General features: G+C 40.3%; 1 protein-coding gene across 1 annotated transcript in view; it reads right to left on the reverse strand.

Annotated features, from left to right (window-relative positions):
* Positions 1–7,406: 7,406 nt before the first annotated feature.
* Positions 7,407–20,726, reverse strand: part of DNAH5 (dynein axonemal heavy chain 5) — a 335,739-nt gene continuing 322,419 nt past the window's right edge. Inside the window, exon 79 of the mRNA XM_051853566.2 lies at positions 7,407–8,498. Within this exon, the coding sequence (XP_051709526.2) occupies positions 8,347–8,498 (152 nt within the window). The 3' untranslated portion in view covers positions 7,407–8,346. The remainder of the gene's footprint in view (positions 8,499–20,726) is intronic.

The following is a 20,726-nucleotide window of genomic DNA, read 5'->3' on the forward strand; positions in this document are numbered from 1 at the left end:
ACTGCACCCCACAAATATGTACAATTTTTATATGTGTTAAAAATTTTTAACTAAAAATTTAAAAAATGATATTGTTAAAGTCTAGTCAAATCCAAAATGATGCTCCATTCTGTTCTTCATGCACTTAAAGACTCATTTATATTTTATAAAAGAAGATTAAATTTTCCTAAAATAACCTAGTTAATTTTCATTTACACACAAGTCATACATTTTAGAACATATTTTGTATGAGAAATACATCTAAATGCAAATGTTGGCATTAGCAGAGACCAAAATAACTAAGTCATCAATGATTCTATTCCTCTAACATCAGTTTGGAGAAATTCAGTTATTATTCCATCCTCACTCAAATGCAGAGAATTCCTCATCTCTAAATGATATAAATATGAATATGGGTCAAATAACATGATCTCATTTTTTCCACTGAAGACTACTAAACTTTCAGCATGGGAAAAGGAAGATTAGGAAAGCAAACTAGTAAAAATAGACCAAAGTAGGCTAAAACATCACATTATATTTTCCAATTAACATTCAATTTTCTGATTTCTAACATAAACAAAAATATCTAGGAAAAAAGCTTTTGTTTTCCAAGAATATGATCCAACTTATACTGATCATCTTTTAAAATGACCCTCATTTGTATCTTTGGCATCAGTGGTACCAAAATGGTACCAGGGGATATAAAATGTGAACAACACCAAAGTGTTCTGTTCATGAAATATTAAAAACATATTCACTATTTGCTAGAATATAAAAAAAATTGCACTGGTGCATGTAAATGATCACTTTTCAAATGATAAAAACACAAAAATGTTTTATAAGCTCCTTTTCTGCAGGTCTCCTGGGATTTGCTTTAAGTATTTGCATGAATAATTTACAACTGGATACATCACAGATGACTGCATTGAGCACAGTGAAGCTCAAGAGTGAATTTGAAACTGTGCTCAGCAGGAGGCAGACGTGTTCAGGGTCAGCAGCAGCACAGGTTTGGTGCCTAATCCTTCACTGGTCTTCCCTTCCATGACTTTCCTGGGAGTCTCCCCAGTGTTCTTCATCACATTTAAGCTTTCTCCATCTCAGCTCCTCAGAATGAACACTCTATGTGGCCTTATTAAAATCGACTCCTGTGCAAGCACTGAGGAATATTTAATTGGCTTTCCAGGCAAGTCTGTTTGTGACCACATTTGATAGGAATGCTATGCATATTAGCCTAAGTGAAGAAATAAATGAAGAAAGGTATTATGGTAATCATAAAACACTAGTGGAAAAGGGGCAAAGCATCGAGCTACACAATATGTCTTGGCTCTCCCCACAAGACACACAGCAAGGAGCAATAACATATTACCCAGTGCAAAATACAATTTGGCATGCAAATTAAAGAGAGGACAAGGCTCCCAATCTTGGCTTTTTACCCAACCAACATAAACTCAAAGTTGGAAACAATTAAGCATGCCCATAAATCCAGAGCCCTGGAAAACTAAATGGAGTCCTAAATCAGAGACGACACGAGGAAGGCATAGAAAGCATACTCATTAGCCCAGGCCAGACAGAGAGAGGAGCATTAGGACTTTTATAAGAATTCTGATTAAATCCCTTAACATGTTGAAATTATGACTTTACGTCATAGCATTGCTTTCATTTCATAATGAAAAATTGAAATCCAGGAAATAAAGAGGCCATTTTAAAAGGCTTATTTGAAGAGTTTGGAGATCAATTTATTGTCTTGATTGGCCAGGGTTACTGCTAATAAATGAATTCTAACAGTGTATCTGAAAACCTGAGGCTACTTCTCATTCATCATAGACCCATTCAGGATATTTTCTTCCACCTTTCAGGATCCTTCCATCCCACCGAGTCTCTGTATTCTCATGCAAATAAGGAGAGAATGGGATTCTGTCCCCAAATACCTCTACCAGGCTGCTTAGTTTTTGTTTCTTTTTTTTTTTTTTTTTTTTTATTTCCAGGCTGAAGATCAGAAACAGAAAAGTCTCTCAGGGTACAGGTTAAACAAGCAACACATTCTACTCTTGTATTAATAAATTAATTTTGTCTAAAGTACAACACAGAATAAACCAATAAACCTCACCTGTAAGACTTGTGCTTGATAAAGCACAAAAAGGAACATTACATAGTAATAAAAGTATTACTCAAAAAAAAAAAATGCCAAGCAACACAGGGTAACTCTTGCCATTCATAGCCCAGAGCATGTTTGTGGATACTCCGTTTTTTAGCCAAATCTTATATTTGATTCTGAAGTTGATTTTCAAGTCTTCCCTATTCTCTTTTATTGGCAATACTTGTGGACAGCTGACAGGCACATATTGGACAGAACAGATGTCAAGCATTGACTAGAATGCATAAGTCTTGAGAACACTCCAAGACTTCCTTGGGTTTTCAAAATCTACTGATGTGTTTCTTGATTTTTCCAAACCACGCACCCAACACAGAAGACCACACTGTGAGTACAAGCTTACCATCTATTTCCTCTTAAGAGGCATTATTTTGATGTGCTGACAGAGGCTACTAACCAACAGTAACCAGTTGTACAGTATCATTTTCCACTAATACACAATTGTACATATTTATGAGGTACCACATGATATTTTGATACATGTATGTTTTGTAATGTTCCAATCAGTGTAAACATTTCTATCACTTCAAACACTTTTGATTTACTTAAGAGAAAACATTTAAAATCCTTTCTTCTGTCTTTAAAACAATATAAGGAAGTGATTTCCATTCCTATTCTTTTTATATTATTCTCTTATTTTATATTCTTCTATTATGAAGAAGAAAGCTTCTGTTTAGCATTAGTGTGTCTTTAACACTGTTCTACTGCTTCTGAATCATCCCTTTTTCCCCAAGAAACCTTTTATTTAAGGTACACAAACTTCATGCATTTCATAAAGACAACTTTAGGAACATAGTGATTCTTCCCACCGTAACCACACTCCCACCCTTATCTATAGTCACCCTATTGAACAATAAAATCATTCCTAATACTTGCAAGAGAAAATTATTAAAAATTTTTAAAGTTAAAATTAAGTAATGCATCAAGACAATTTCAAGGGAAAGGGGTGTACCACTGATTTTCTTGGGGAAATATTGACTTTAAAATTGTTCAAAGACATATTTTATTATTTTTATCATTAATAAAGTTTTTGTGTTGCAAAAATTTAAGGCTCCACTTTATCAGTATGCACTCACATATTTAGTCTTATAAAATGTTGCCTTGCCAAACAAAAATTTACTGATAATGACACTACTGATACTATGTATCTCGTCTAAACTATAGAATCCTACAAGCTACTTAACTACAAGATGTGCGGTGTCTCATCACATCTCTTGATGCTGAATTCTTTACAAAAGGATTTTTCCACTGAACATAGCATTTAACACAAAGTCATCCCAATGACTTAGACACACTTGATTTCCATCAGCTGCTACTCTCCATGGGCAACCATCATGACTAGGTGTGACATTACCTTGAGTAAGCAGCCCCATTCAGCCTTCTACTCCTCGCATTGTCCTGTCACTCTCCCATCTGACTCCGTGCTCACCTTCTCCATCTAGGGAGCAAGAGGTCAATCCCTAGCACTTCTGTGTCTGAGATGCTTTCCTTTTCAAGTTCAGATCTAAATTTAGATGTCACCTCCTCAAAGCTGCCTTTCTTTATGGCCCAGTCAAATTAGGTCTCTGCAGGTGAACAGCATCCTGAGTGCAGATATTGCTCAGAAACACCTAGACCATGGCTCTGTTTTGTCCTCCCATGCAGACATAGTCTCCCTGATGTTCAGTTGATTCCAGGTTTTTCAGTATTTCCTGAAAGGAAGAGAAGGCTGAGGCAGGTTCGACAGAAGGGCAATGTATGCCCTGAGCAGCAAAGGACAGTTCTTTATGACATAAGAACTTCCTTGCACACATAGGGTCACAAGAAGGTGTGGTTGGTACAAGAGAACCAGAAAGTCAGAGCAAATCCAGGCACGGATGTGCAGAGGCTGCTCTAGCTCAACGGAGCACCTCACTACTGTTAAGATTCTGTGTCCTTCATTAAAAATAAATGGGGACACTATAGTGTGACTTCTGCCTGCTAAACTGTGATTTAGCTGAAGTGCTGCTGTCTCCCTTGTTATTCTCACTCACGACAGCCCGTATTTCCTTCAGAGCACTCTGCCCACAATTTTGAGTTTTATCCATATACCTCACATATGCCATGTTACAGGAAGGGTCTTCAAAACATTCATGGAAAATATATATATGAAAAATGCACTGACTTCAAAATATTTTTGCACCTAAATAAACTTATCTTCTCATTCCATTTTTTCATGAGCTTTTTTAAGTACTCTTGTACAATCATCCACTGAAAATATATAAAACTATACATCTGATCAATGTCTTATTTTCTGAATCTACTCCTGAGAGAATTTTTTAACCTTTATCAAGATAAAGAGAACAAATTTCATGTATTTCATAGATATAATGCTAAGAAGATAACCATAGGTCAGGCTCTGTGACTTTTTTCTCACCATTGAACCACCAGCACAGCATGATTCCTGACACACAGGAGATATGAACTAAATAATTTTTAACACATCAGTATTGAAACAGATGGTAAAGACTGTTCTGTTGCTCAGCGATGGTACCAGGCCCCTCACTCTCATTTTCCCCAAGTCCAAGGCAGTCTGAGACTTCATCACCTGGAAGATTCAATCAGTGTCTCCTGCCTGTCTGATTCTGTACAATGCCCATGGGGCTTTGGTGTCAGAGATGGAGCAGGGGTAGAGGCGGGGTGCTGGGCAGCAAGGGGCCTCGCTGGCTCATCACTGCTTTAGAGATGGTCCTTGCTGAACTAGTACCTAAAATTTTCTGATTGTTTCCACAGTGTCTTTTCCTATATTGGGTCTTCAAGACTCACATACACTTATACATACTAACAGGTATGTATCACAAAATTATATGTTATGCATTTTCAAGTTACCCTATCAAAATCCAAGTTTTGAAACTTTTATGGCTACTTTTTAGTGAATATCCCTCTTTTATTTTTATTTGTTTTGTTAAGATTTATTTATTTGAAAGTCAGAGTTATAGGAATAGAGGAAGAGACAAAGAGATCTTCCATCTTGGTTTACTCCCTAGGTGGTTGAAATGGCCAGGGCTGAGCCAAGCAAAACCCATAAGCCAGGAGCTTCATCTGGGTCCCCCATGTGGGTGGAAGAGGCCTAAGTATTTGGGTCATCTTTTGCTGCTTTTCCCAGGCTATCAGCAGGGAGTTGGATCAGAAGTAGAGCAGCGAGGACTTGAACCAGAACCTCTATGGGATGCCAGAGTCACAGGTGGAGGCTTCACCCACTACACCACAACTCCAGTCCCAAATAACCTGCTTTTAAATAAACAATTACAATTTAGGCATTTACTAACCATTTTGTATTCATTCACCACTTGTTCACATTTTCTTCATTTGTTCTTCAAAATAAAATGATTGCTTTATCACAATCCAATACATTAACCCACACTAAAAGAAGTTGCTCAGATGAAACAGTGTCCTGGAGATGGGGAGGAGTCACTGGAGCCACTGGGCTTAGCTCTCATTATAACAGCAGAAAATAATGATGTTGCTCACAGGGCAAAGCCTAGTGCAAGGGACCCACACCTGTCTCCTGGTAGTCCCTCCCTGACTGAATCCTTTTATCACAGAAAAACATGCAGTTATACAGATCCAGGTCTTAACCAATGTCTATGAAATGCAAATTTTAACTCAATACCTGACCAAGTTCAAGTTGATAAGCCATAGATGAAGCAGTTTATAATTTATAATCTGAATTTAAAATAAAAAATGCACAAAAAGTCCCTTAGAGCATATTCTTCTTAGTTAATAAAAAATAAATGAAATCCCCTATTTTTTTCTTCTAATCATATTTTGTTCCAGGTCAACCGAACCTTTATCATATTGTCACACTTATTTTTATTTTTATTTTTCTGTTATTGACTAAACATTGTCCACAAAGATGCTTTACAGTCATACAGCATTTTCACTGTTTATAAGTTATATTTTTCACTTATTGGCATATGTTTGCCATTTCCTTATTATAAAAATCTTCAATGGATTTATTTATTTATTTGAAAGACAGTGAGAGAAGGAGAGGCAGAGAGAGAGAAAGTCTTCTATCTGCTGGTTCACTCCCCAGTTGGCCACAACAGCCGGAGCTGCACCAATCCAAAGCCAAGAGCCAGGAGCTTCTTCCATATCTCCCAAGTGGGTGCAGGGGCCCAAGGACTTGGGCCATCTTCTACTGCGTTCCAGGCCATTGCAGAGAGCTGGATCGAAGTGGAGCAGCCGTAACTCAAACTGGCACCCATATGGAATACTGGCACTGAAGGTGGCAGCTTTACCCAATATGCTTCAGTGCCAGCCCCCTCAATACTGTTTTTGATGGCTGCCTAATATGTCCTAATTTTCTTAAACATAGACTTACTATTGAACATGTAGGACATTTCCATTATTTTCTGTTACTAAATGTAATTTCACATATAACTTGTTTTTAGCCTTTTAAAATGTTTCTGTTGAGTGTTGTTTTTTTAACCGCTAGACCTCAGAGGATCTACCCATGAAGGAAGATTTATTTTGGTTCATTGTTTTTGGAAGTTCACAGGCCAGCATCAGGTAGGCACCACTGGTTTGTCCCATCTGGCAAAGATGGCAGTTGGCACTGGTAGAGTGAATGGAGAAACAATTATGTGGTGAGCTAAAGCAGGGAGTGGCTATGTCCCATCTGGCTTTCATAATCAGCCCTCTTGTTGAGAATGAACTTCTAAGCACATGCATTCAACATCATAAATGGATCAAGTCCCTACTTTCCCAGTACCACTAAACCATGACCCTGGGTGTTAAAGTCCCACATGAGTTTAAGAGCCAAATAACTTCCAAACTACAACACTTGGTATTGAGAAAATAAGGCCCAAAGCATGTAAACATATTTAAGGCTCTTTGTTTCATTTAATTTTTTTAAGATGTATTTTTTTTTTTAATGTCAGAGTTAGAGAGAGAGAGCAAGCAAGCTTCCATCTGCTGGTTCATTTCCCAGATGACAACAACAGCTGGGGCTTGGGCCAGACTGAAGTCAGGAGCCAGACTGAAGTCAGGAGCCAGGTGGGTTGCAGGGTCCCAAGTACTTGGGCCATCTTTCATTGCTTTTCCCAGGCTATTAGCAGGGAGCTGGATTGGAAGTGGAGCAGCCAAGATATGAGCTGGAGTCCATATGCGATGCTGCGTTGCAGGCAGCAGCTTTACCGGCTATGTCACAACACTGGTCCCCTTTAACACTATTTTACAAAAGGATTAGGTCAAGGTACATTGCTCTAGCGATTTCTAAGTATATCAGCTACATAGATACCACACTATGATTCACTTTCAGGTTTAATTTTTTTATTATATAAGTCAGTGTCTCATTATCAACTATAAATGGGATTGAACATTATTCTATAGGTTTATGTGATTGTCCACCTATATTTTTAATTAATTCTTCTATTTCCTTCTATTTTAGAAGTCATTTGAATTTTCTGCTTGAAGTTCTAACAATAAATCTCTCAATTTTATCTAAATACGAAAGGCAATGGGAGCAAAATTAGCACAAACTTGTTTTTTTGAACTATGAACCAGAACCCTGTTAACAGAAGGTTAATCCCTTCAAGGAAAATGCTCTCTGCTCAACCTAGTCATTATTTAGAGTTGAAGTAAGAAGAAAATACATTATTGTAGATTGGAGGGCCACACTTCATTAGGAAGTTGTAAATTTTACTTCCTTTTTTAAGATTTATGTTATTTATTTGAAAGACAGAGTGATGGGGTGGGGGAGGAGATGGAGAGAGAAAAACATCTTCCATCTATTAGTCATTCACTCCCCAAATGGCCTAGTCCTGGACTAGGCCAGAAGAAAGACAGGAGCCAGAACTCTATCCAGGTCTCTCCCATAGGTGGGAGGGGCCCAAATACTAGGGCCACTTCTACTACTTCTCCAGACACATTAGCAGGGAGCTGGACTGGAAGAGGAGCAGCCAAGAACCCTATGTGGCACTCTAATATGGAGTTCTAGCATCTCAAGTGGTAGCTTAATTCCCTGTCCTAGTGCACTAGTCTCCACATTTTATTTCAAATCACTAAATTGATCAAAAAGAAGAAACAGGTAAAATGAAATTAAGCATCCAACTAATGAGTGGAGAAAAGCTATGTAGCTCACTAACTGCACAAGTAACATGATGTCTACACCATCCACACTCATAGAGTAATGAAGGTTACAATAATTTGGATCTGGTAACTTCTGAAGTATTGGGTGTGGGACATCCCTTGTGTTACTTGACATCACAGAGAAGGGCGACCCCACGGAGCACCCAGTGTTCAGGGGCCTGAGCCGTCCTGAGGTCCACAGCGGCAATGTAGTTCAAGTCCGTTCGAACTGGCTTCTTGTAGATGGGGCAGGAGTAAAACCGAGGATCTCTTAAAGCTGTAACAAATTGCAAAAAGAAAGGAAGCTCATGAATTTGTAATTTAATTCTCCCCAAAAAGATGCAGAGTCAAGCTTGTGCATTCTGAAGATCATTCCAAAAGTAGACAGATTGCTAGTGAGGGAAATTGTACTTGGGGGGTCAAGCAATCCCTAGATTGCAGCAGACACTATCACCAGTGTCCAGTAAGTGTGGCAAGACTCCCAGACAGCCTCAGGTTTACCCTGCTGATCTCTTTTCCTTGTGCCCTTGAAAGTGACCCCTGCCCATATGTTTCCACCATGTCCTTTCCACCTAGCAATTCAACATTTTCCCGTACCCAATTCCTCTTTACTTCCCCACCAAATCTTGCACACACATTCCTCTCTTTTTCTCTTATGCTCCGTCCTCGGCACCCATGGCCTGTTCCATTTAATCAGACATCTGTAACCATTGAGCATCATTTCATTTTTAGTAGTATTTCAAAATTCCATCTTTAGCACTCTGTGCTATATACACCATGTCACATTTTAAATCACAAAATAGATGGTGCCCTATCAAAACAGGTGCTATGGATTCTCTTTGTATACAAAGAAATAAAAATGGCTGGGAAGCAGACAAAAATGGCAGCTCCCTGAGATTCAATTCTCTTGTTTGCAGTGGAGGAATAGATGTCCATGACCGTATTTATGTGCAAGCAAAGATGATCTATGTGTGTCCATCTTTCAAAGGTCTCTCCTAGGGGATGGTGCTGTGGTGTAGCACGTGAAGCTGCCATCTGTGATGCCAGCATCCTATATGGACGTTGGTTCAAGACCCAGCTGCTCTACTTCCAATCCACCTCCCTGCGCCTAGGAAAGCAGCAGAGGATAGCCCAAAGTGCTTGGGCCCCTGCCCCACATGGGAGACCCAAAGGAAGCTCATGGCTCCTGGCTTTGGCCCAGCCTGGCCCTGGCCTTTGCAGCCATTTGGGGAGAGAACCAGAGGATGCAAGATCTCTTCCGCTCCCCCACATTTGTAATTTTCAAACAAAAGAAAAAAAGAAAGAAATCTTAAAAATAAAGATCTCTCTTTATTTTTATTTTTATGTTTATCTTTATGTTTATTCCATCATAAACACAGAGTGATTCTCTCCTGCTCAGTGATAGACTCAGGTTGTTGGGCCTTAAGCCTACACAATTCATGGGAGCACTTTTCAAGAAAAAGAGTAAAAATTTACAAACACAAAATTAGACTTCAGAAGGAGTCTCTGAATGAGCAGCCTGAGAGTTTAAGCTTCAACAGCTTTTTATGAAATTAGGGATGCCCACAGCACATCTCTTAACATCCTTCTCAAGAAGTATAATATTACTTCTTAACATTTATTCATTGAGAGGCAGAGAGACAAAGAGAGAGTATACACACTAACATCAGCTGGTTCACTCCCCAAATGTCCACAAACAGCAATCTGGGCTGAGCCAAAGCTGGGAGCTGAGAATTCAATCCAGGTCTCCCATCCGAATGGCAAAATCCAGTAACTGGAGCCATCACCACTGCTTCCCAGGGTCCTTGTTATTTTATACTCTCTTCAATACTATAAATTTTGAGTGGACAAATTTGTGTCTGTACCCATTACTATGCCCCTCTGACAGTCCAATACAATATTATAAATGATTCTCATGGAACTAGTAAGGTGAAATCACATCTAACGAAAGAGAATAGCTTTGTGTTTGTGAATTAGTGTTACAAACACTGAAACAAAGAAACAGTAAATATATCACAGTAACTGAATTTATTTCCCACAACTAACTTGCTTAATAATTTAGCTTCTTTCAACAGATTACGAAGACAAGGCACTATCAGAAGTTAAAGTCTCATTATCTGACCCAACAGAACCTTCAACTGGCCAAGCCATATTTTTATGTATTCACTATAAATTTATTTGGCAGATATTAAACATTTGAAGATACTACTCATAATGGCAAGTAAAAAATTAATATTATAAAGCAGTTATTCTTGACCAGGGGTGATTCTACTCTTGAGGACATTTGGGTAATAACTTTGTGTTTGCTACTGGCATCTCGTGGGTAGAAGTCAGGGAAGCCACTGACAGTTACGATACCTGGGACAGAGCCCCCACCTACCCACACACACCCACAATTATCCAGACCAAAAGTGCCAATAGAACCATGATGGAGAACCCCTATTCTAAAATAACAACCAAGCACAGGTTGGATATAAGTTTTTCAATTATCATGATGATATCACTAGTAATAATGATGTAAGTATATATATGAAAAATGTGATCAAATAAATAAATGACAGTGAATTATAGAAGAAAGTACTAGCTATATAAAATAATATATTTAAATCCTTTAATCTGAGGATCTATAAACATGTAACAAATATACAACCAATAATACTTCTTGATGCAAATTTGATTAACAACCATTATATAAACCTTGAAGGAAGCCACTGGAGTCTTACATTTGACTCTAATTACAATTATAATAATTACACCTTAAGAAGTATTTGACTACTTGGATCTTAATCCCAAAATAAAAGTGAAATTGCAAAGAAAATAGCATTTTTTGAATAAGAAGGTAAAAAATAATTCCCTGAAATATTTATCCAATTTTATTTATTTTTAATTGCTTCAGAACTGAGGTACCCCTGCCAAGTCACAGCGTGCAGCAAATTTCTGCATCAGGATTAGAAGCCACTGAAAATATAATTTCATAGTGAAAGTGCTGACAGATGCTAAACAACTACAGAAACAGATGAGTGGAAACCATTCTCCTGCTTAGAGAATAACTGAAATCCAAAATAAGTCTGCCAGGTAGCTAGAACAAATTGGCTGCATATGTTGAAAGTCCTACGGTTCCAGGAGGAGGATCAGAGAGAAGTGGATCCTTAAGGTTTTAATAAAACACCTTGGGTGAAATATCATTGTGTAAGCACAGAACTTCTCTATTTATCCACTATTTTTCATCCAAACATTAGTACACATTAGATATGTAGACCTTCTAAAATTCAACATAACTGTGTCATGTGGGGAGTAGCTGGACAACGCTAAATCATTGCTCTACCTAACCTCCCTGTTGTTAACCACATCTACATCCTCCTAGTACTGCTTTTAATCCTTTAAAACTTGCATGCACGAAACATGGTAATAATAAATTACTTATTATGTGCTGGACGTGTCAGTGGAGGTCGGTCAACAACCTCATGCAATGGGGATTATTATTAGATCGTTGCAGATGATTAGAAAACTGGAACATGAGGAGGTGTGTTACTTGTCCCAGATTATAAATCTGTGGAGATAAGCTAAAGGTCAGAATGAAGTCATGGCCGGTGCTCCTGCCTTGTGTAACACCGGGATGACCCATGCAGGCACAAGCCTGCTTCACCAGGCACCTGAGAAACACAAACCAATGAACTCATGCAAGGGAGCAGCCCTTATTTTGAGTTCAGTCTTTATTTTCCAGTTTCATCCAGGCACCAGAAGGACTCCCAAACACAGAATCTAACCACAGGAATCCCCAGAGGTCGGCACTCACCCCACAACAGACCAATGTGATTCTGACACCAGCTTCACCACTTAGTAGCCAGGAATCATGGGCAAATCACTTACTGTCTCTAAATCTTAACTTCTCCATGGACAAAACAGAGATGATAAATGCTACAGAGCTGTAAAGATTCATTACGTTAATATGCAGGAGTTTCTGACTCAGTGTAAAGACTGGAATGCAGTAGATGCCTGAGATACATTATCTGCTATTTTGTCATGCCCCACACTCACACATGCACATACATTTATACACTTAAATTTTCACTAAATTCCCAGATGCATGTTCCCCATGATCTTGACAGAGTTCCAGGTACCAAGTGGAAGTGAATTCACTGCTGCGGGGCGCAGGAGTGAGAGAGTGGCCTCCTGGTCACTGCTGGTGGCTCTCCCTACCCCAGTCCACATCTGCACAATCTCAGATCAGAGAGGGACACAGGGCATTGGGCATTCTTAGATACATGTTTTCCCTAGCAGGAAATAATCCCCTGTGCTTCAGAGACCCTAACACACCACCCACACACACACCTTACTTAGGAACCAGAGGTACACATACTTCTTGTCCACCTAAGTGTCCTAATTTCTGTTTTCCACCACATCTGCCACAGCACCAGCATTTATTCAGAAGCATCTCTGTCCATGTGATGCAAAAATCCATCTTTTCTGAATCTGCCTCTTTTAAGCTTCCTTTGAAAAGAAAGGATCTGGAGTTTGTGTGTGGCTTTATTCTCTTGAGGAAAACAGAGCTACATGGGCAACTTTTCCACGATGTCCTACATGAATTTTATTTTGGGGTATATTACTCAGATTATAGAGTTAAGAAAAGTGTCTGGACCTCTCCTTTCTGAAAATAAACCAACCAGTTCTATATAAAATTTCAACAGTAAATTATTTAAGAAGTGGATACAACTGGAGATAATTATGCTTAATGAAAAAAGTCCCAAAAAGACAAACATTATAAGTTTTCTGATACATGGTAGTTAATATAGAATACGATACGAAAAAGTATAAGAATGGGGGCCAGCACTGTGGCGTAGCAGGTAAAGCTTCCGCCTGCACTGCCAGCATCCCATATGAGCGCCAGTTCAGGTCCCGGCTGCTCCACTTCCAATCCAGCTCTTTGCTATGGGCTGGGAAAGCAGTAGAAGATGGCCCAAGTCCTTGGGCCCCTGTACCTGTGTGGGAGACCCCAAAGAAGCTCTTGGTTCCTGGATTCAGATAGGCACAGCTCTGGCCATTGCGGCCATCTGGGGAATGAACCAGTGGAGGGAAGATCTCTCTCTGCCTCTCCTTCTCTCTCTGTGTAATTCTTTCAAATAAATAAACAAATCTTTAAAAAAAGAAAAGTATAAGAATGAAACTGACATCTTATGATTTGATTATTGTTTGTAGCCCTTGTCTCTATCCCTGTAGAAAACAGTGGTCTTTATGCTTTTTATCGTTGAAAATTATGGTTACTCTTGCATTAAGCCTACAGTTATAAAGTAAATTGAAAGTATGTTACTATAGGGGCCCGGCGCCGTGGCTCACTTGGTTAATCCTCCACCTGCTGCACCAGCATCCCATATGGGCACCCGGTTCTAGTCCTGGCTGCTCTTCTTCCAGTCCAGCTCTCTGCTATAGCCCGGGAAGGCAGTGGAGGACGGCCCAAGTGCTTGGGCCCTGCACCCACATGGGAGACCAGGAGGAAGCACCTGGCTCCTGGCTTCGGATCAGCGTAGCTCCAGCCGTTGCAGCCATTTGGGGAGTGAACCAATGGAAGGAAGACCTTTCTGTCTATCTCTCCCTCTCACTGCCTGTAACTCTACCTCTCAAATAAATAAATAAAATCTTTAAAAAAAAAAAAAGAAAGTATGTTACTACAAAAATTAAAGGAAAAAAGAAGGAAGGAGGAGGGATTGAGGGAAGAACGGAGGGAAGAAAATATGGTTATCTTCTAAGAATTGTAGCTATGAAATTCATGAAATCTGTTCTCTTTATATTAATAAAAATCAAGACTATTAATTATAAGAATTCTAATTTTAAAATGCTGTCTTTGACCACTCATGATGCTACACTTCTTTATCTCAATTAGAACGCTGTTCAAACGTCAAAATTAAATGTGCAGCGTGAAAAGAGTAACAGTAATGTTAGTTTTCCACTGCTAAAAAGATATCTTTTCAATTAAAAAAATCTTTTTGACTAAACAAGTTTCCAACTCAAACCAAAAAAAAAAAAAAAACGAACTAACGAACTAAAGCTTTTTCCTTTCAATACTTTGAAATTAGTTCCCTTTTCCTTTGTTTATTTTATTTTCTCCCTTACCTGCTGCTAATGAACATCACCACTGATGAATGCCCAGCAGGGTGAGTTCAGTTCTGCTATAAAAATCTGTTCTTAAGTAATAAAGAATTGCCTGTATTATAAAATTATTACTTTATTACTACCATGCTGAGATGTTCAATGTCAAATTGGCAGGAATTTTCATAATTTAGTCACAAGGGGGAAAAATGTAACACCTAACCCAATGTGGAGAAAATTTTTCTTTCATCTTATAAGAGAAATATTTTTTTACTTAAAATAACTTAATTTGAAAGAAATTGTAGTAGTTAGTGTGCAGAGAAGCTATTAGGACCTTGTGGACACCAAGTGTAGGTTTAAATCAACACTTGAACACCACTGTAGGACAGCATAGTATGTGGACCCGTATTGTGGACCCATATATGTATTTTTTAAACTCTCACTCCTCCTAAAGTGGGGATTTAAAATATTCAAGTAATGTAGCAGAAAACAATGCCTTTGATATAAGATGAGGCAAAAAGCCGGCATTTAATTTTCTCTTTATTCGGTTTTGCCGAGAAACCCTGCAGATCTCACAGGCCAGTTGATGTGTGCTTTTTTGTACTCCATCACCGAGTTAAGCTTGAAGCAGCAGTAGGCTCTAGAACTGGCTGAAAGGTCTTGTGAGTCAGTGCAGAATACATGGCAAGCACTGCTCCCTCAACGACATGCAATGCATCATTTCTCTGTGGCTGATCATTCCACAACTGGCCACTGCAGGTTATCCAGGAGTGCTTTAATAATTGCCCAGTAGTGTACCATTCATGAGGACACATGCGAAGCATATGGGAAAGCAAATCCTTTGCTCCATCTGAAATACTGTCCCAGTGCCCACCACGCAAAGAGAGTTTTCCATTTCCTATATACAGTAGTATCTCTACAGGAGTTATCACTGGCGCCATGGCAAAGGGAGTGTGACCAGTCAACACTGTGTGAAAAAGGACTCCTAAACTCCAAATACCACAAAGGGCATCATATGCCTGCTGCATAAGAACCTCAGGTGATACAAAGTTTGCAGTGCATCATGGAGTTAAGAGAAGTCCATTTTCTCCTTGAAGCTGTTTGGCAAACCCAAAATCACAGATCCGAATTGAATCTGCATTGGCTGATTCATCCATGTATAAAACATTACTAGGTTTAAGATTAAGGGAAACATTTTTACAATATGCTCACTGGAGGCAAGGATTTGATAAATCAAAATTTCTAACATATTATTTTTTCTAAAAGAACATTTGAGCATTGCTTATAAAAACATAGTTAGTACCCCAGGACTTCATATCACCCTAAGAACTAATAAATGTAAGAAGTCTTGAAAAATTTCATGGAAAATATATAATTGAAAAATGCATGGATTCAATTTTTTTGCACCAAAATAAACTTAGATTTATATCCATTTTTCCATGAACTCTTTGAAGTACCCCCCTAATACAAAAACCATAGACAGCATACTTGCCTAAGTCCTGATAAATACATGGGTACCCTCAGATTCAGCTAAGATATCAAACAACATTACATACCAAGTACTGTTTCATGCTCCTTATCTGAGGCTCAACTTTCCCTTTCCTGGGCTTCTCTTCCTTCATCCTTTAAAATCCTGATTCTCAGGGGACAGAGTTTGGTGCTGTGTTTAAGTTGCAACTCGAGATGCCTTCATCCCATATCAGAGTGCCTGGATTCAAGTCCCAGCTTCACTCCCAGTTCCAAACCTTGGGAGTCAGCAAATGATGGCTCATGTATATGGGCTCCACCCATGTGGAGGACCCTGCTCCAGTTCCATGGTCCTGGCTTCAGTCTGGCCCAGTCCTGGCTATTGCAGGCATTTGGGGAGTAAACTAACAGATGGAAGACCTCTCCCTCTCTTTCTCTCTCTATCTCTCTGTATCTCTATCAATATCTCCCCCTCTTCTTCCTTCCCTCTATTTCAAATATGATGAAATAACAAAAAAATAAATACTGGTTCTCTCCCAGTATAATCCTCAGCACCTTGAAAAGTTATATAACCTCAATGAGCTAAATCTCCCTAGCAAATTGTTGTGAAAATTAAATGACACAAGGTGAAATCCACCTGTAAAATGCTCTCCATGAATGTCAGTTCTTTGAACCCCAAACCCATTTCCACCTTCTATATGAACAACCTCCTCCAAGCAGAAGCTTTGTTATTGACATAAACACAAGTAGAGACCTGAACTCTTAGAAGCAGCCAGCAGAAGGAGCTAAACTTTGAGTCAGGGAAAACTAGGCTGGAATTTCAGCTCTACTGCTAACCAACTGCTCAACTGTATTCAAGTCATTTAGCTTCCCTGAGAGTGAGCATCTTCTTGTTAAAGATAAAATGTGGCTAAGAATAGTGGTCTTTCTTTGAGCCGGTTAATCCTCCACCTGCGGCGCCGGCATCCCATATGGGTGCCAGGTTCTAGTCCCGATTGCTCCTCTTCCAGTCCAGCTCTCTGCTCTGGCCCAGGAAGGCAGTGGAGGATGGCCCGGGTGCTTGGGCCCCTGCACCCACATGGGAGACCAAGAGGAAGCACCTGGCTCCTGGCTTCAGATCCGCGCAGCATGCCGGCCATTTGAGGGCTGAACCAACAGAAGGAAGACCTTTCTCTCTCTCTCACTGTCTAACTACCTGTCAAAAAAAAAAAAAAAAGGAATAGTAGTGTTTCAAGGTCATTATAAGGGAAAGAAAGGCAGCATCTTGGTAAAAATCTCAGGGAATGTTTGGAACATACAAAAAATTAGAAAATGGTGAGGGTTCTTTTTATTACTTTTACTGTTTTTTTTGTTTTTTTTTTTTTTTGACAGGCAGAGTTAGACAGTGAGAGAGAAAGAGACAGAGAGAAAGCTCTTCCTTCCATTGGTTCACCCCCCCCCCCAAATGGCTGCTATGGCCAGTGTGCTGCACCGATCTGAAACCAGGAGCCAGGTGCTTCCTCCTGGTCTCCCGTGCAGGTGCAGGGCCCAAGCACTTGGGCCATCCTCCACTGCCTTCCTGGGCCACAGCAGATTGTTAAGGGTCTTCCAAATAATTCTCCTGAATGTACCATGGATACTTTCATATAACCTCATCCAAAACCAAGTGCAGACTTGGTGTCTTTCTGAACAATATCCTGCTTCTCCTTTAGTTTTCTACAATTGAAGATAAATGTATTTGAAGCCATGATTCTAAGGGCAACCAAAAAGCCTGAGAGTAGGTGCTAAACTGGAGTCCAGAATGGACTTCAGGGAGATGGGCTTTCCAGAAGCTGGGACAATAATGATGCTCAGGGGCCCAAACACTGCTCTTTCTTCTCTCTTCTGCTGCAGGACAACAAGGCCCTAGTGGCATGGGGTTTGGTGCCTAAGTTGGAGATCCCATCTGAAATAGTCCAAAATTTCATATATCCACCTCACCACTCTCTAACCAGAAACATATAATTGACAGGTGATGGTCTTCTGGAATGGTGCAAACTTGAACATACAGGGGCAGTGGCAAAGCCAGAGTCAGGCAACTGTATCACCTTGGGCAGACTTGCGTGGGAGCACTTCTGGAGACACATGCCCCACTGGGAACACCAGTGCCAGGAGAAGCCTCACTAAAATCAGCTGAAACTGCTGTCATGCTATGGGACAATCCCTCTGCCTTTAAGAATCTTGGGTTTGCTGGAGGATGGTCTCTCCCAGCCCATTCACAACCCATATGGACTGATGCACATGAGAAATCCAAAAACCAGGAAGCCGTTCTAAGATCTCTCTCTCTCCTCTCATCCAAAGGACATCCAACACTTCCCCATGCCATGTTGTTCAAAACTTCAAAATCTTGCAAAGTCAACCACATCCTTCATACTTGGATAGTTTTACTCTTGCCATCCTAGTCCCCAGTATCCTCAATGCCACCCCAAAGCATGTGCCCATCACAGTCTGGATGCAACGTGTGCTCTCACCACAGCCTCTCTGATTTCATCTCTTCCCACTCTTGCCCTTCATCCTTGTTTCCCCAGCCGCATGTACCTTCTTTCCATCCCTCAAACACAGCACCCCCTTTTGTCAACTCGTGCCCTTTCACTCTCCCCTTTGCTCCTGAGTAATTGCACAGCCCCTTATGTCACTTGGATTTCACTTCACTGTTCTCTCTTCACTGAACAATCAAATCGTCTCAGACTCTAGCATACTGTGTTTATGCCTTCCTTAAACCAACAAAAAGTATCTGAAATCCCTATGTTAACCTACAGCAGTTCTCACCCTCTATAGTAGTTACATCCATGAAGTATCCAGGAACACTGACTTAACACATGCAAAGCCACTGCTCCTGAGCAAATGCATCGTGAATCTTTTTGCAAGTCTTTGGTCACAATACGTTTATCAAGCAATCAATGCATAACCTTGTTTTGTGTGTTTCTGCTTAAATGCACATTTTACTATATATTGTTGATTCACTATCATTGAATTCAAGATCAACAGCACTGTAACCCATGACTAAAGGAAGTTTATCCAACACACACATTTTTACCATGTGTCACATCATAGCCTGCGTGTACTCAGAAACAGTAGACAGCACTTAAGCACTACACTGGGGGAGGCCATCTTATTAAAAAGAAGAAAAACATGGCATTAAAGACCCCAAAAGGATACTGGTTTATAGTATTGGGAACTAGAAAGCAGAGCACCCTCCTGTATAGCCTCAGCTAAGAATATGTGTGTCAGGCAACTCAGATCTTTCACAACCCTGCTCATATCCATGAATAACCATAAACATGCCCAGAGTAGTCATTTGGGTCTCACAAACCAATTTTAGCAAGTAGGCAGATTCAAAAATCAGAACCTGCAGGTAACAAGGCCCAAGTACATCAGCTTATTGTGGGACTACCTTTTGTTCTTTGAAACCGAGCTCCATGAAAAGGAAGATACCACCTGGTCTTCTCTCATAGTTGTACCCACAGCACTAGAGCAGGGCCTGGTGGGTTGTCAGGGCCAGATAAGTAGTCACTGAAGGACTGAGTGAGCTAATGTTTCCCTCTGCCAAGAAAGGTCTTTCTCTAACTCCCTGTCATACTCATTCCTGTCCTCCAAAGCACAGCTCAAAAACAATCTCCCCTAACTTCCAAAGATAGTTACACTTCCTATTAGGCTCCCTACGCATCTTGAGTTTATCTCTATCATAATAGTCATCAGATTATATTTTAATTATTTATTTACTTATTAATCTCCATTAATTGGCTGACAATTCCTATAGGAAATATCAGTTTCATAATTATCTTTGTCTCCCCAGCATCTAAGGTCTTGGCTGACATATATTAGGCATTCAGCAAATATTTGTTTAAAAAATAAATATTTATACTTTGCAAACTTGTTCCCTTAACCCATGTTCTAAAATGTGCTACTTATCTGAGGGGTATCGTTCAAAGAGATTTTCTCCCTATTTATTTAAAGAAAAATCTTTTGTGTTTCTCTTGTTAAATGAGAATTCCGTGGAATCCACCACCAGGGCTACCTCTAGCGTCGATGGTCTGTGCAACTAAAACAAATAAGGGATTTCCTCTGTGTGGAAAAGTGATGAATGCTGAGATGTTAGCTGAGTGAGAGACAACGACAAAAGCCTCCATGAGGCCGGCGCCACGGCTCACTAGGCTAATCCTCCGCCTAGCGGCGCCGGCACACCAGGTTCTAGTCCCGGTCGGGGCGCCGGATTCTGTCCCGGTTGCCCCTCTTCCAGGCCAGCCCTCTGCTGTGGCCAGGGAGTGCAGTGGAGGATGGCCCAGGTGCTTGGGCCCTGCACCCTATGGGAGACCAGGAAAAGCACCTGGCTCCTGGCTCCTGCCATCGGATCAGCGCGGTGCGCCGGCCGCAGCGCGCCGGCCGCGGCAGCCATTGGAGGGTGAACCAACGGCAAAAGGAAGACCTTTCTCTCTGTCTCTCTCTCTCACTGTCCACTCTGCCTGTCAAAAAAAAAAAAAAAAAGCCTCCATGAAGGGCCAGTGGGTAAAACTGCCACCTGCAATGCCAGCATCCCATTTGGGCACCAGTCTAAGACTCAGTTGCTCCACCTCCAATCTAGCTCCCTGCTAATGTGCCTCGGAAAGCACTGGAGGATGGTCCAAGTGCTTGTGTCCCTACACCCACGTGGGACATCCAGAAGAAGCTCCTGACCCCTGACTTCGACCTGACCCAGCCCCAGCAGTTACAGCCATCTGCAGAGTGAACCAGCGGATGGAAGATCTCTCGATCTCTCTCTGTGTCTGTCTCTCTCTCTTCCTTTCTCCATGTAACTCTTACTTCCAAATAAATAAAGAAATCTTTTTTAAAAAGCCTCCACAAAACATCAGGTCAACAATGGAGAATATTTTAGATATTTTTAGAGTTGTCAAATAGAGCTTTTATTGTTTTCTCAAAATAGAATAATGTGTGTACT

This window comes from Oryctolagus cuniculus, chromosome 14, assembly GCF_964237555.1.
Source record: "Oryctolagus cuniculus chromosome 14, mOryCun1.1, whole genome shotgun sequence".
Taxonomy (NCBI): Eukaryota; Metazoa; Chordata; class Mammalia; order Lagomorpha; family Leporidae; genus Oryctolagus; species Oryctolagus cuniculus.